The sequence below is a fragment of the Monopterus albus genome, unplaced genomic scaffold (assembly GCF_001952655.1).
Source record: "Monopterus albus unplaced genomic scaffold, M_albus_1.0 scaffold4.1, whole genome shotgun sequence".
NCBI classification, from domain to species: domain Eukaryota; kingdom Metazoa; phylum Chordata; class Actinopteri; order Synbranchiformes; family Synbranchidae; genus Monopterus; species Monopterus albus.
Window position 1 is genome coordinate 3,499,617 of NW_018127884.1, and position 17,861 is coordinate 3,517,477.

Below are 17,861 nucleotides of genomic sequence, written 5' to 3' on the forward strand. Positions count from 1 at the left end.
CTGCTGAACAGGAAGTGGTTTGGGACCACTTTTCTACTATTCCCTCCTCAAAATAACACTGAATAACACCAAGAACCGCCAAATGATGGTATTATATTCTTTCCACCCATAATGCTGTCATTATTTCTTTCCCTGTGCATCACCCAATGGACTTTTTCCTCTGCTACTGAATATATATTGCTTCCCTACAGCCTGTAGAAACAATTCCATTGTTTTGTTATGGCGCAGAGTTTGTGCACATGCATGTGTATGTGTGTGCCGGCCTTCCTGTCTATAAAATAAAGGTTATCCTGCCTAAAAATGCATTGGTCAAACTTTATCGACATTGATTTTGTTTTCAGTTGCCTATAGTCATTTTTATTTCTTGAAATATTTCAGTTTAATATTGCAAACAACTTCACAACATACAAAATGAATAATATTAACCCAGAAACATGTCAATGAATATATATATATATATGTATGTATGTATATATATATATACTTTTTTTATATATATCTTGTCCTCTGGTGGGGATAAAAAAATAAACAGCAAAGCTTTGACAACAGCACCTTGACATAGTATGTAATTCCAACATTACCTTGAGAAGTTTAGAACAGTAAACAGATAAATTACTTGAGAGGAAAATTGTTTTCTGCTGAATATGTAAACGGAATGTTTTTTTTTTTGGTTTTTTTTTTTGGTCAGCATCATATTCTTTTTTTGTAAGTGGAGAATTTCTCAATTCACAATTGAAGCAGCATGCAAGCTTTTGAAGATGGAGCTGTCCTCTCATTCCTTGCCTGTTTTTTTTCCTTCATTTTCTAATTCTTGGCAATGTAAACAAATCACAATGTCTTTGAGGAATGTGATATAGTAATTTAAACTGGGCGCAAATGACTGATCAGATTTTTAATTGTTTACAAGGTCATGAATATGTTCAATAAATAGACTGTAGCATCACTTTTACTGTATAAACTTCATCTTTTTTTACATGCAGTCCATAAAATTTTCATTTGACGGAATAATTTACCCTGTTATGTATATATACAAATAGATATTTTCTCTTTATTCTCTTTTTTAAACTCTTCAATAAAATCTATACATTTTATACACTATCTCCCTCTTTTAATGGTCAATGTGCATACACATGAAGTGTCTATCCTTATAAATCGCCAACCAATCTTCTTTTTGCTATCCATGGTAAGCGCTCGCACGTAGGACTGAGTTGTCCTGCATTGGGAATTATAATGCCGCTTGTCTATTCCTCTGCAGCCCTCCTTTGTGTACCCCATGGGGTTGCATTTGGTCTCATAAAAGTATTGCTTCAGTTGGCCATTGGGGACAGGGACCTTTTCCATGACGGTAACTGTCTGCCCAGACATGTCTATTGCTGTCTTTTTATCCACAGCTGTCACCCACTGGCTAATACTGTCACACACACTCAGCTCTCCGCGCCGTGAGGGATCGGAGTGTCGCCGCACCCTCATGGACATGTTAGCGGCATCCAGATAGTTTTTGTATTCCTCCAGAAGAAAGAGCAACGGCGGCTCCAAAGGCACTTGGTTGCTGATCATCACCCGCGAGTCATACAGATCGACATCCTTGGTCTCTGTGGTGACCATTGAGGACGGGCCCCCACCTCCCTGGCTGTTATCAGCCCCCTGTCCCAGTTGTGCCGCCTCTCCCTCCACCTCCAGCAGCTCCTCTATCACCTGTTCAAACGTGTCTGTGAGTGAGGGCAGCTCCCCGCGCTGGCCTGGCCCACCACCACTCTGTGGAGTCCCATGGCCTCGTGCGGCCGTCGCAGCAGCGCCCAAGTAGCCTTCCGTCCGATGGCCCCGCATGCCCGGGGCGTCTCTCAGGGGCACAGCTCTCATGCAACTGAAGTATGAAATAACCATAGTAAGGAACAGGATGGTCATCACTCTTCTAACCTGGTGGAACTGGAGGGGGAAAGACAGAAAACAAGAGGGAAAGAAGAGGGAGAGAGAACAAAACAGTCAGAGAGTATTTTCAATGACATTAGCTTATTCATGATCCATAATGCACCTTGGCAGCCTTTCCTCTTATTTCCACCCTCTACTCTTTATTTGCAAGCCAAAAAGTGAGCCAGTAGCTTCGGAATAATCACAAAATGTTTTTTTCATTAAACTGGTATCAGTGCTGTGTCATCAGTGTTTTCAAACTGTTTGCAAACTATAATCATTTTATTCCTAAGAGAGGTCTGGCTTAGATTTTTATTTGTTGGCAGTAATGTACAAACGTTGGGCTGAGCATCTGAGAGGTCACGTTGTACAAGAGATTACACAAGTAGATGTCACCACATTCTTGCAGACTTGCTATTATTTATTAGCTTTTTTAACAGGTGTGTTCAATTCTACTGTTTATTACTAGGTCGCACAAGATTGTGTGGTTTTATAATGGATAACTGTGTCATTCACACCTCACTGCCTGAATCATTTGTGTTGTCATATAAATGTCGAACGCTAATACCTTCCCAATTTTTTAAACTTGATGAAGGATGTTCATATTCTTAAGAATGTTCAGGGCAAGCAGTTGTTTACTGTTAGATGTTGGAGCACACTTATTTGGGGGGGAGTATCTGATACTAAACCTTATATTTATGAACTGGAAGCAGGAGTTTGTTAAGGGACTCTGTTTATGGGAGGTGGATGGCGAGAGCACCGCAGGAGGAACTAACAGGACGTCATGAGGAAAACTGAATGAGAGAAAGATGTGTCATCCTCCGCTGTAAAGTACCAATCTTCGAGCGCTGCCAGGTGAGAAAAAGAAAAAGATCTACAAGGATCCAGGTGTAGCCACAATACTGTACATATATAACCAGCAAATTGCCTGAGCACATACACATCCCTTACCTTTGAGAAGCTCTATGATTCACAGCAAGTCAGTGAATTGGTGGACATCCAACAGCCAGAGACACAAAAGCCACCACAATGAAAACAAAATCTAGATCTTGCCTTCCACAGGGGCTCATTTAAAAATAGCCTGGCCGAGGCTTTGACTACACTCTGCATGTCCCAACCTGATACAGGAAAACACGCTGAACAAACACACTCCTGCCTCCTCTCAGAATGGACACGAGGACCTTCATAGTAGAGAGGAGCAAAACCCCTCCTTAAAAGCATTTGTTTCGTTCTTAATTGGCATCTGGGGTTGTGGCTGTAATTAACTAACACCACGGTGACTGTCATAGAGATATCTCATCTAAAAATAGATGCGCTGGGAGTCTCACAGTCTCTATTCAGAATATCACATCCTTCTTCCTAATGAGCCACTCATTCCCTGAGCTCAGTGACGTGCTCTTGCAAAGTGTGTGAGTGTGCATTAGAGGGAGGGCGTTGGGAGGGGCTGGCTTGTATGTGTTTGCAGGGAGATGGGGGTATTTTTCCTCTCACCAACTAAAACAACATTGAGGACAAAGCCAAAAATAAAGCGCTAACTGTTCATTTTTCATTGCACGTTAATAAAAAAACCCCTGCAACGTGCACTAATCAAGATTTTTAACCCTTTAGAATTGTTGAGGTATCGGTTCAACTAACAAGGATTATCTACGAGGCTTCCCAGCACAGAAAATTGTGTAGGTTTACGGGACTGAGGCCAGTCACGAGTTTTATGTGTAGGATGCATTTAGGCTGATATTATTATCAGCATCGCACTCAAATGGTTCCACTTCCACATGAGGGAAATGAAGGCAGAGGGCTGATTACTGTTAGGCGTCAAACTTCATGCTGGAAATGGTGCAGACAAAGAGTGCTGCATCTTCTGTAACAGACCACAGGGGTAATATTGCAGTAGCAGGGGGTGGAGAGAGTGCCAGCGTCATTTCGCAGCATAACAACCACAGATGACGTCTCTTCCAGGTCTCCATAGGGGAGAGAATGGAGGGGAGGAGGTTGCTGGGGGTAATGCCTCTCAACAGTGTGCAATTGCATATCAATCCCCCGGGTATCCTCACACCGGGAACAACAAATGATTTTATTTCTATCTGCGCGATTTCCTGTTTCCATCAGGACAATCAATATGGCTTATGCTCTCAATCAACATCCTGTTAAAATGCGATAAAGCCAATGAATCATTTAATTGCTATGGGACTGGCAGAGAATCTCTTGCTTATATCTACTATAGGCTAAATGTGACAACTGATTGGTTTGCTCTTGTTTTATACATCCACTGAAGGAACATTTTATGTGTAAGGCTGGGTTTTGAAGTTAATAAAAAGCCAAGTTAAAATGACAAATGTGAATAATAGAGCAAGAAAGGAAACATATGGGGGAGTGTTTTCTGATGACTGGTTTTGTTTTGAAAATATCTAACACAATGAGGTGCTTGAGGAAAGTACAGTTCTATCTTCTATCTAAATTGCTTAAACATTAAGATGAAATCCAGATACATCCCACCGATTCTGCTCTGTCACATAATAAACTGGCCATGTCATCATCTAAATCAGTACTGAGATAAAAACACGGTGTGGTGGACCTAAAGTCCACAATAATCACTGATCAAACACCTTCATTCATGACTACACAGCTACAACACGAAACCATGAAACACCCAGAACAATAGGAGCAGGTGAGTGTGTGGACTCTGTCTACTGTTTGGCTTTGGCGTCTCCAGATGACCACCTGTTCATCTTCTTTCAGGGATATGTAACTTACCCTCTGCATTTGTGCCAGGTGGGGATTAAACTGATAAATGTCTTCACTGACAGATGCTGAAAAGTTTCTCTAAAGCATGAAAGAACTAGCATGGCTAATATTATTACACCTTCAGCAATGTTCCCAGCCTCCCTGCACACATCAGCATCCTTTATGACTTAATCTTTACTAAGAGTGTGGATGATATCTTAGAAACTGTTAAGAGAGGAAAATAACATCAAACAGGTGAGATGTAAGAGGGAAATGTGCCTGCTACATCTGAATAGAAATGTGTGACCTATAGCAACGTTTGTTCTCTGCCTCTAATGCTTCTCCCTTGTGGGCATCTTTTTTTGTTCATTTCAATTCAATTCAAGAACTGTGCTGGCCAGAGCTATTTAGCCACCAACATGTTTTGTCATGTTGTACATATTAGCACAAAATGCCAAAGGTTTAGTTAAAAAAAGACAAGAAAAACATGCAATACATGTGATCAGATTTTTTACCTGAGGACCCCTTGTGTGCCACAATGTAGCACTTAAAAAAGCAATTAGACTTGTCTGCAGTAATGGCTGACATGTGGAAGCTTGCTTTCTTGAGATCTGTTTTCAATCTGACACAGTTTCAAAGCATGCTTAGTAATAGATGGGCATAACTAAGGGATTATACGTGACCTCCAGGCCAACACTGGCCTCTAGCACAGAGATGCCGCCATTCAAATAGCTGCTGAGTGACATATGCTCTCCAAATGAGCTGGTGCCTCTCTCCCACAATGTGTGCAACAGTGAACAATTGAAAAAAATACAGTAGCAGAGTAAAACAACAACTGACTTGCATCTAATTATTCCTTAAATATACAACGTTAGTGATAATGTACCATAAAATTTGGTTTTGCGTTATGTTTTTTTCTCCCTTAAAATTTTACCTTATGAACAATCATACCTAAATACCACTAAAACAACACTCTCACCCCCCATGTGAAGCCCGCTGCAGTTCCCAGGTTTGAACACAAGATGGCGTATGAGACCGTGAAATAGTAAGAGCTTCTCTAACTCCCTCCACCTTTCTCAATTCTCCCCCTCCCTCGTGTGAAACACGATAGATAGATAGATGGTAGATAGATAGACCAAAAATATCTAGTGTTTTGTTCGTAGATGTAAATATGATATACTCTTCACTTGTTATTTCTTATTTTAGTTACAAGTCTGATAAGGAATTTGACTATAATCTGCATTTTTGTAAAGTACATCATTAATTCATCACTGGCCGACACCACCATCCAACCAGGCGTTGATCCTATGATAAGTTCTTGGACAAGATGTTTTCACATGAAGCTGTCACAAATAGTCCACCACCCTATAAATAGGACCTCGTTTTAATCCGGGTCCATTCTGTCCAGTAATTTGGAGTGACAGCTACTGTGCGAGCGCACAACACCAAGAAGTCGACCCAACAGTGTTATGTTGACCCACGTAGCAGGGCGTTTGGTCTCGGGTTTCCTATAAAGTCTTAATGAGTCCTTCCAAGTCACCCCAACACCCCCCCACCCCACAAAACAATACAATACAAAACTCTGCAGTTTTTCTGCCTGTTCACGGTGGATGAGGGTCCGAGTGTAGGTGAGAGAATAAGACAGACACCCAGAACAAAGAGTTTATTGGGCTGTTTATGAGCAGAGAGTTGCCGTTAAATGTCCAAACGTGGCTGATTTCATACGGACACGCTGGATTGGTTCCACTTTATGAGAAATATTAATAACCGGTCGCATTGCTTAGACTGCTCTAATTATAATGGAACAACTGTCGTTTTTGTCTAGAGATTACATCTGCTGAGCCTGTGCTCTCCGCTGGAAACCCAATCAACATAATAACTCCGTTTTTTTATTAATGAACGACAGGATACGGTTACACATATCCCCTCTCGGGCTGTCTGTTCGCAGGACAACCGGACCTGATCGAGCTACTTTTAGAGGCCCCCCTCTCCTCCGCCCCCTCCGCCCCTCTCTACGCCACACACACACACACACGCACACACCCCCGCACACCAACACACACACACACACACACACACACACGCACACACACACACCTCTGTCTTTTTCTCAAGCAGCATCAAACAAAGCCAAAGTGCTTAAAACAAGTTCTCGAGAAACGGACGGACACGTACCTTTTAGTGCCCAGTCGTAAAACAGACCATTCAACAGCACAGCAGTGTCATCTGGGATGTTTTGGACAACTCCCTGAGTAAATTACTTAAGCGATATTTCCCTCTCGGTACTCTCCCGACAAGCTTCAAGATATCTCTTCAGCTTTGGAGCAAATAGATTAAATTATTGATGGTGGAAATTGCACGGATGAGGTAATGCACTCCCATGACTGGACGGCTCCTTTGGAGATCATCTGGATTTGAAGTTGTCGCATGCTGAAACGCCGCCGCAGCAGCAGCAGCACGGGATGAGACCTCTGGAGCTGAAATGAGGAGCGTCTTTGCAACTACAGTAACTTTACTACACAGTGACGCTGCAACATGTGACCTGCCGCTGGCTGACTGGTCGCTACCGAACTCCTGTTTAAACAGCCCCGAGGCGGAACTATTAATGCGCTTTCAGTGCATTATGTGCTTTTGTTTGTCCGCATACCGTGCAGCCTGCATCAACACCGTAATGTCTGGAAAATATAAAGCACAAGCAGAGTCTCTGCTCTTTCGTAATTTTCCCACTTGAGGTCAACGAGGCGGCATAGTTTTTTTTAAGGTTTTGCGTAATAGCAAGTCGTGATACACTGCGTGCCATTGAGAGGTGGCCTATTTATGTAAAATGTGATAATCAAAGAGTTTAAAGTGAACATTTCTTTTATTAGTGTGCAGATGGGGAGGAGGCCAGATCTTAAAATAAGCATTAAGAATAAAGGTATTTATGTCCAAAGCATATGGAAGCTCCAGAAAGCGTTCAGATCCTTTTACATTTTGCACAGTTTCTTTTCTGTTGGATTTTAAATGGATAAAATTACTATTGTTTATTCATAATGACAAAGCACAAACGTTTTCATACATTTTTGCCAATGTATTAAAAATCAAAGGCCAAAAACTGGCATTTACAAAAGTATTCAGACCATTTGCTGTGGCACTGAAAACTGCGGTCGGTCGGACCCTGTTTGGTTTCAGTTTGACTGAGATGTGTCCACCTGTGTTAAACTGACTGGACATTTAGAAAGGAAGTGCTCTGTGTATACAACACGTATGGCAGGACAACATTCAGGCAATGAAAGTCCAGGGAGCTCTGTGTAGACCTCTGTGATAGAAATGTGATGAAGCGTAGATCAGGGAATGGGTATAAAGCCATTTCTAAAGCTTTGAATGTTCCTAGGAACGCAGTGGCCTCAATCACTGTGTAATAGAAGATGTTTGGAAACACCAGGGCTTTTGCTGCCTGGCCAAACCAGGCAAGAAGGGCCTTATGTCACACTAACACAGCTTCAGATGTTCTCTGCAGAACCTGCTGGACAAACGACCAACTCAGCAGCACCCCATGGATTCAGACCTTAAGGGTAGAGAGGATAGAGGGAAGTCGCTCTGAGATGATCATCACCTGGATAATATCATCCCCCACAGTGAAGCATAGCACTGGCAGCACCATGCTATGGAGGGCTTCTCAGCAGCGGAGACAGGGAGACTGGCCAGAAGTGATGGAAGAATGAATGCAGCCCAATACAGAGAGGTCCTTGATAAAAATCTGATCCAGAGTCCACAAGACCAGGACAGAGACCAGGATGCCGGTTCATCTCTCAGTACAATAATGACCTGAAGCCTACAGCCAAGACATCGCTGGAGTGGCTTTGGGACAAGTCTCTCAATGTCCTTGAGTGGCCAAAGTCCAGATTTACACCCTACAGAACATCTACGGAGAGAAGATAGTGGTTCACAGATGCCTCCTATCCAACCTGATGGAGCTTGAGAGGATCTGACAAGAAGAATGGGACAAACTGTCCAAATGCAGGTGTGCAAACTGAGACTTACCCAAGAAGACTCAAAGCTGTAAACAGTTATGAAAATTGGATACAAAAATGTCTAGAAACATATTTTCAGTTTGTCATCATGGGTTATGGAGTGTAGCCTGATGAGCAAAAATGGCTTCTTCTTTTTTTTTTACCAGTAATTATGTGCAAAAAGCGAAGTGGTCCAAACACTTCCTGCATATTTATGAATGTTTTTGTAGATATACTCACATAGTCTTTGCACATAATGTATCTTTTGGAGTCATTTCCATTATATAGTGTATAAACTGCTGAATATCAGGTCAGAGGAGGCTTATAATTTTGCTGCAGTAAAATGTTAAATGGTTAAAACATTTGAATGCCAACAGGAGCTGGAGGCTAACAAAAACCTGAACTTATTAAACAATTCTGCTTCTCCTTGGATTTAAAGCGAGCCATCTCCACAACAGATGGATGACTCCCATGCAAGTGCTCTGTAGTGTAGTAACCAGCTTTCACAGGTTATTATTACTAAATGTCAACTAAACAAACGTGTTTAAATTATATACACAGAGCTTACTCGGGGAATGAAATGGCTTGGCTTCCTGATACTATGTTTCCCCTCACTGGGAACAAACTGGGAACAATTCATTTGCTTTATAATGCAGAATTCAAATAAAGATGTCAGTGGAGCCATAGCCTTTCAATGGGTGATGAACGTTTGGAAACTCCACCTGTGATGAATACAACAGTGAGCATAATGGGGAAATAGCAGCTCATTATCCCTCTGACTTGGCCCTGATCCAGTGCAAAGATTTATTGTGATGTGTTTGCTGTACTGCCATCATGATTCTTCCCCTGCACGAGCTTATGAGCTGAAGTGCTCTTGTTTGGCATGTAGCAGTATGGGAGTGGATGCTCACACCTGCTTAATGAGTCACTCCCACCTCCAACACACCCAGGGACATGCCAAGATAGATATAGCAGCCCTCCCCAAAGGCTCACAGGAGGCGAGGGCAAACTCTGGATGACAAAGAATTGCATCAGCAGTCACTGAGCGACATGACTCCAGAGAGGATAAAAAAATGCACACTGCACAAGGGGGCTGTTCCAAACAAGTAATTCATAAATAAATCATTTGGCATCTCATTAGAAGAGGAAAAACAACAACATGGTTTCTTTCTGCAAAGGCAGCACAACTGAAAGTGCTGTATCAAAAGAAGTCCTGTGGCTTGTGCGCATCTGAGGCTTTGAGGACTGAATTTCTGAATGAAATGAACAAAATGCCTAATAAGCAAGAAGGAGTTGTGAGAAGTGAGGGCCAAACCGAAGCCTACGAGCACTGGCCTGTCATAAGGCCACCGGGAGCCTTTCTGAAAACCGCTAAACCACTGTTTCATCGGAGCTGAGGTGTAAGATTTCTCTAGGTTTAAGATATCTCAGTGACAATGACTTCAAACTGTCTGAGGTGCTGGGATGAAACCTTTTTGTCTTTGCATGCTATCACCCCATTCACGGCTAAAAGACGTGCGATTTTGCTGTATCAGTTAGAGAGAACTCTTCTCTGAACTCCCCTGCTCAAAACCTTTTGCCTGTTTGTGCAGCAGAAAGGAGAAACAACCACAGGAGCTGACAACACGACACACTTGTATAACCTTTCTAGACTTGCAGCACGATGCTGACAGGAGGTTGCTGCCAAAAGTCTCAGTTAACAAGTAGAATTATGCCTCCTTGTGCTAGAGAGGAGCTGTGTAACATGGACGAAATGACATTTTGTGAAATGTCATTTTCACCGGGAATAAAGGAAGATGATGGGAGTATTTTGATCAAAGTGGAATTGCCTTCCTCCTTGACGAGGAAACATGTCAGCTGAGAAAAACATTTTGTATGAGGTAGGATGACGTCAAAGGAGACAAGGGCGGGCTGGAGAACAGTTGAAAAAACTCCAGCCTCTTGAACAGGGAAACTTGGTACAGGCCTTCATAACCAGATGCTGGTGTGAGGAGTTAATGTCATCCCTCCTGTGATGACATTAACCTTTATTTTAATCATCAGGCAAACACAGAAGACCAGTCTTCTAGGCTTCATATATACTCCTCCTACCACATCCTCACACAGCTGATACATTTCTGTATTGGCACAGACTGTAAATCACGCCACAGCCTATTAAGCCTCTCCCTGTCTCTTGTCTGTCTGTCTCTTTTCTTGGCTTTATGCACCCCCACCCCCCCAATCCAATATCACCACAGCATCAGAAAACCTTTGGAAGGCTCGCTGCTGAATGAAAACACACTAACCGTGTCACAAAATGACTTGGAAATGCTAAATTATTTGTCATGAAAGTCCAACTCAAAAAAAGCTGACATTTTTCATTTGCTACACAATTGAGTCAGCGGCTTCAATGTGCCTCCTGCTCAGCCTAATATAACATATCCTGTCTCTATATCCATCTTTGACCAAATAAAGGACAGAAACTAACTATTAGATAGCTCCTGGTAAAAAGCAATGATACACCTCTAAGTTAGTCCAAACCTGACTCACTTCGGACGAACAGGACGCTTTATTATTTCGGGAAGTTGCTTGAAATCAGTGATGTGCTGCATGTTCACATGCTGAGAGACACACTTGGTTTGCCAGCATGATCGAACATTTCCTCCCTCTCTCTCTCTCTCTCTCCCTCTCTCTCTCTCTCTCTCTCACACACACACACACACACACACACACACACACACATCATGAACCTACTAGTCCCGCAGTGGTCCGACATTTAGCCTACGTTGTCTTTACAGTCACAACAACTGTGTATTAACAACTGATCGCGGGCTTCGTCGCTGTGAAGCCACGATCACGCCACTGTGACGAGTAACCATCAATTAAAGAACTTGCTTAAACAAGCCTGTTAACTGGATGAAGGTGTTGGTGATGAACATGATGGTGGTGACTAAAGCAGCAGCAGTAACGGCGGCGGCGTAGCCTACGTTTCAATAATGATTAAGATGATTAATTTTCTAAATATATCGCGATGTCCGCCTGTCTGTGGGGCGAGATTTCCGCCATAAATACCCTCAAAATAATCAATAGCCCATATATTATTTATATTAGACATCAGCTTGGATACAAAAGACAAGTTAATAGTACATTTCACGATGGAGCAAAGTGGGCAGCACAATCTGAAATCGAGCTTTATTAAAATTATTATTATTATTTTTAAAGTGAGCGTCCTTAACTGAAAAGCAGATTTCGCCAAATCCTTTCATGAATTAATCGCAGCGGAGAAAAACGACACACAAAGGCCACCATTCACATTAGCCGTACGAAACAAGCCGCTGTATTATTAATGCTACCTTTATTTCTGCAAAATGCATGTATTAGATTATTTTTCGTTAAATACACAGGCCTACTGAAAGAATTTCATCTGATTTTTGCAATGAAACCTACCATCAGGTTTGTTATTGACGCCCACCCTAACTCTGCAGAGCTGAGAGAGAGAGAGAGAGAGAGAGAGAGAGAGAGAGAGAGAGAGGAGAGTCTCGGTAAAGATAACACACGCGGAGACGCACGCACACAGGCGCAAGTGCACGCAGGCGCACGCCCGCACACAAACACACGCAGCACCTTTTATGGACTGATCCGCTGACGTACATTGCAGAAAAGTGCTATAAAAAAAGCCTTCATACATACAAAGTGTGTCGTGCCACCCCACAGACCCCTCCTAACCCGCCTCCGCTCATCCCTCCTCCTCCACCCAACACGCCCACGCCCACACCATAATCCTACGTCTTAGTAGAAAAATAATAATAATAAAAATACTGCTACATGGCCAGAAAATAGGCTTTCTGCAAATAAAATATGACATTTATGAGCAAACACAACACAAAAGAAATGCCTCAATAAGAAAAAACAATGAACTCTCTTATAGCATTTCTGAACACAAGAGCAGATATTTCTTTCAGGTATCAGTTTTCATCATCTTTTATCAATTAAAACCTTTATCTTTTCGTTAGATAAATTGCTGATTGGTCATAATTTGTGCAATAAACGGTTTTGTGGTGCTGATAACTGAAACGTGCCCGTTACAGCTGCGACGCAGCCTTTATTAAAGAAGCATTTTTATGAATGTCGGCAGCCTATCGTAAGTAATATGATCTATTTTGGTTTCACTGTCATATAAAATGAGGAGTATGGGCTATAATATGGACAAAACCGATCTGCGCACGTTACATTGCTGGGTAAAAATGACAGCGAAGTCATATAATTAAAATGCAATTACGAATTTACTGGAAGCATTTGTTTTGAAGTATTTATTTGATAATGCAGCCTGCAAGAGGAGTCTTGATTAAAACAGGACTGCCAGTGGGCGTTGGGGCTTTTCTCTTCTCTGGCTGGTGTTTTGCCATGCAATTGCTTCGTCTTGGATCAGAAATCTTAAATCTTTGACCAGAGGGGGAAAAAGACGGCGAGAGAGAGTGAGAGAGAGAGAGAGATGGAGGGAGTGAGAGGAAATAGACAATATCCATCGCTTCTGCCTCGGTGCGAGACGGTTTTTTAGACAAGTCCTCCAGGAGAGCAGGGAAATAAAATCTAAGAGCGTTTTTGTGTGATTATCATCTAAATCTTGCAACCTCGTGTAAGAGACTTTACAAGTACCTTAAATTTCAATAAAAGGGTGAAAGAAAGAAAAAAAAATCGATGCTTCCTGAACTACTGCATATCAAGCCATCTGATCTCTCCTTCACATTCAGCCATAACATCTGTCAGTGGATGCATTTTGACCACGCCCATCTTTAGTGTAATTTTACACAGGAATAGTCCAACAATTTGTATGTTGTAAAGGAGTCTCACTTTGGCAAACCCGGCAAATTACACAGCCCAAAGCGATTAAGAATGAATTCGACTTGTTTCTTTCTTTCTTTTTTCATCATTCATTCGCAGCCTGCCTTTGACAGGTCGACACAGAGCCGCGTATGGACAAAAGAGGGGGTAGGGTAGCAGGTGAAGTGAAAAGCACCTTATGAATGAAACCGTGGAGCGGTCGTAGTAAAAACACAAGTGATTTGATGGCGATGACGGGAGGGGGGCCGATGGAGGGAGGGGGTGGAGGGGTAAAGAGTAAGGCTATTTTTGGTCGATAACAAAATCCAGAGGGTTTGACATCAAGGCAAAACATGGATGCAGCAGACCAAACAAGAAAAATAATAAGCACAGATAGACAAATAGATGACAGACAGAGGTTTCTCCAGACAATTTTATGGTCTGCATCAGCATCAGTACTCCAGTTCGTGCAGGCTGGAAGGATCACTGCAGCGTCTTAAGTCCCATATTGGGAGCATGATTAGGCACAACGCAACGATTACGCAAATTATGTTGCAGCAGACAGTGTTCGGAAACTCCAAAAACGCTTCAGAAAGGGCTGCTTTAAAATCCCCAGCCAACAAGAACCAGTGGCAATTCAAACGTTCGCATGCCTTAAAACAAATATAAATGTGAACGCGCCAATATATTATGGATATAACTTCAGTGTTTAGAAAAAATTGTCTACCAGATATCGGTCACCTGGATCGGGTTTCATTTCGGAGTTATTTCGGTCACTGATGCTCACAATTAACACAAGGCGAAGGCTGCATGCTGTAGTTTTAAGTCGAAGTTCATTTGAGAAAATGAAGCCCGTGGAGACGACAGGAACAAAACAGTCACATGAAAACAATGGATTGTGCTCTTACCTTTACAAGGGCTGACAACCACTATGTGCGTGGTTAGATCTCCGCGACCAAGACTTGCATGTCCCAAAGTTTAACGCAGTGTGGGGGGGCTTATAGGTAGCGAGAACGTGGTGTGCAAAAGACCAGACGCCCTAACATTTAAACTTTCACAGAGCCGTACAAAAACGCATCCCAAAGCACCAGCTCCTAATGGCAAGCGCTTTTCTTTCCCCCTTTTTTAAAATAGCTTTTTAATCGTTTTAGAATCCCGTTTATTTTCCGTTTACAGACCACAGGCTCCCTGAGAATAAGCTTACCAAAAGTTGAAAAAACAATCCCAGGTTTGGCAAAGGGGGGCTGGGAAAACAGAGAAAGAGAGTTGGCGTCCACTCGGCGTTTTAGTCCATGCACGACTCCGGTGCCTCTGTCCAACGTGCTGAAAGCATAACACAGCAAGGGTAACTATGGTGGGCCAAGAAATATCTATATACTTTAGTTTGAGTGTCCACTTTAAGCTGCTTTTTTTTTTTACTCTGCTGCTTCCCCGCGTCTTGTCACGTGTAATTTTCTCCCCCTTGCCAAACCAGTCCTGTTAATATTTGATCACATGTTGGTCGGACATTTCCTCCCAAATAACAGCACCTATATCACAAACGCCGGTTCACTTCAGTGTAGTCGCCTTTAAAAGGTTTCACACTCACGCCAATTTACAACTGGCAACGCCGATACTGATCCATAATGTGTTTAATGTCATGCTTATGGAAAGAGTCAAAGATAAGTGGCACATGTTGCTTTTATTTAACCGTGGCCACCGTACTCAGAAAGGACATATATACATGCATATAGAGCCCTCACTAACACCACACACACGTCCCTCCAAGATAGTCTACAGCCTACATCACATCCATACATTGTGCACAGACACAATGTAATATTTGCTTACCTCTTTCACTGTACCGGCATAGCCGAGAAATGTCACACAGTCTTTTCTCACACAAGCTTTGTCAACATCAGCTTCATCAGACAAGGGTCTCGATACTGAGTTTCTCAAGTAGCCACTGAGTCCAACCCTTCCAGCAATGTGTTGCCAGACTAAATAGCAAGCACGACTATTTACCGGTAATCATCCCTTCTATGCTGTGTGTTTCCATTGAACTTACCATTTTCCCCTACGCTGTCCTGGAGATAGAAGTGTCTTAATATCCACTCACTCCAACAGATGCTGGTAGGTAATGTGTCTTGTTTGAAGTCATCATATGAGAACTTCTGCTGTGCTCAGTAGATCGCCCACCACTTCGCTGACTTATGAATCTAATAACCCTTTGCAATATCGGCGTGCTTAAACTCTCTTAGGCAACACCTTGGTGGCTCTACAGTAAAGACAAATATCAACAAGCCTGGGTTGTCAGAAATGCTTGTACAGATATACGTAACACCCTCGCCCGGACAACGCCATTAGGGGTCTTACGTGACTGAAATAAGCGGCGGCAATCCAAGTTTATTCCTGACTGATCGCTCGCTCACTGCCTCATATTTTTAAATCAGCATCGAGCAACAACTGATAGAGACATAAAACTTCTGAGACATTTCTATATTCACGTGTTTGTGTTATAGACCGTTACCTCCCTCTTTGGCGAAGGGCCACAGGCCTGTTACGCATAGGCACAACTGGTCATTTAGATCGTTATAACACAGCCGACGCGCACCCAGGTGGGTTTTATAAAACAAATAGCACATTAATAGCGCTTCCGTGTCTGCCTGTCAAGTTTTTGGGAAACTTGTTGCTACTCAAAAAGCCTCCCCCTCCCCCCACCCGCTTTCTGCAGGACCAAATACTCTTATATACCTGTACTGGCTACTTACATGGTCAGTTTCTGTTAAAGTGCTGCGTTTTATTTTTCTCGAGCAGATATAACAGAGATCCAAAAAGTTAATCCACGTCCTCCACAGGCGTAATTATACTGACAGAAGCGATCAGGACGTTGAATTCCGGGGACGACACTTTTTGATCAGGAATATCTGGAAGTTCAAAGGCGAAATCTGTTTTCAGTAAAATTCCATCAGTTGCACTGCCAACACTCAGCCATCTGATTGTTATGCAGTGACGAAGCGCTGTGTTTGCAAGTGAAGCCCCAAATGTACTAAATAACATGAGTAATAGGTGATATTTGCCTGACTCTTTGCCAGCATCCCAAACTTTGTTGGTAAGTAAAGTGTCATTCTTGTGGTATAAATTACTTTTTTGTCATCGTTTATGGAAATCACTCTGCATGGGTGGCGCGTTATTGAAACCTGTAGGCGTGCGTCTGAAAAGAGAAAACAGGACCAATCTGACAAATGCTTGGACTTCTCACACAAAACAAAAAGATGCTCATCGGCGATTTAGGTAGCTCAGTGTCATTTAGAGGTGCTGATCTATAGCACACAGATGTGAATTGTTGGTTTAAAGGGGGCAACACCACCCCTTTGCCATCATTCACCTGATGGGGCACTGATCTGAAATTTTAATCGGCGGTTTTATGACACTATATGCAACTTTCTGTGTTGTCAGTGCAAGTTGTCAATATTGTGCCACCAAACTTCTGACACATTCAAGTCTTTTCTTGGCAAATATAGTTGATTCTAATTTGGTCTGACTACGCATGTACTCTGTCATCTTCCTTGTAGAGGCAGTATGGCCAGAAAACTTATTTTCTTTGCAGCTTGTCTACATACCTTTTTGTCTCAAAGACACAAGATAGCATAATCAGATAAAATTAGAATAATTTTATATTATAAAAATTGCCAGGAAAGATAGACCTTTTCGTGTACAGGCAACAGGTGCCGCACTTGAAAGTCACACACAGCTTACTGCCCTTGAAGTCACTCCTTTCTAAATGCAGGCTTTTCACAAAGTGGCTACTCATTACAGGCTACTAATAAAAGGGAGTGACGTAAAGAAAGAGATAACACATATCAGCTGGTAATGGACAGCATGCTGAGGATGAACAATACCCTTCATTCGCCTCACATGATTAAATGATCAGGATGTATGTGTCCCATCACCTCTCGGGCTCCTACCACCATCCTACTATCAGTCCTTTTTGCTTCTTGACGTGGTAACTTGACTTGCTCCTACTTGTGATGTTGTTAACACTTCCTCTGCTCCCACAGCTTTTCGCAGACTCTGTTACTGACTCATGCTTGTCCCTTTTCCACTATCCATGCCCTCCCCCGCACTCTTCACCACAATATCTTATGGCTGAGTCCGAGGTCACAGATCAATCACTTCATCCCCTGGGCTGCATATGACTGCATGGCATTTTGCTCTGTGGTCTGCCAAGATACTTCACCTCTTTCGAGCTTACTCTCGGAACTTTTAAGTGTTTGAGGGAAATATATTTTGGCAGAGGGAGTGTTATTAAAATGTGAAGCCAACATGCCGCACTGTGGGATAAACGTGGAGATGAATGCACACCATTACAGAGCTTTCTGTAAAGAAAGAAAGACTGAGATCGGTGTAGGTATTGATACTCATTAGGTACAGCAAACACAGAGAAGAAGATGTATGAAA

The 17,861-nt window shown here is 42.5% G+C and overlaps 1 protein-coding gene across 9 annotated transcripts; it reads right to left on the reverse strand.

Annotated features, from left to right (window-relative positions):
* Positions 1-698: 698 nt before the first annotated feature.
* On the reverse strand, positions 699-16,386 carry bdnf (brain-derived neurotrophic factor). Of its 9 annotated transcripts, none has more exons than XM_020605274.1 (3): positions 16,172-16,386; positions 14,626-14,744; positions 699-1,926 (listed from the first exon to the last, which is right to left on the reverse strand). In XM_020605274.1, exon 3 carries the CDS (start codon positions 1,903-1,905, stop codon positions 1,096-1,098), a length of 810 nt encoding a protein of 269 aa, XP_020460930.1. In that variant the 5' UTR covers positions 1,906-1,926; positions 14,626-14,744; positions 16,172-16,386; the 3' UTR covers positions 699-1,095. The 9 variants fall into 9 exon arrangements, with proteins under 9 accessions (XP_020460930.1, XP_020460920.1, XP_020460913.1 ...); XM_020605264.1 differs by lacking the exon at positions 16,172-16,386 and adding an exon at positions 15,469-15,809; XM_020605257.1 differs by lacking the exon at positions 16,172-16,386 and adding an exon at positions 15,252-15,317.
* Positions 16,387-17,861: the final 1,475 nt, after the last annotated feature.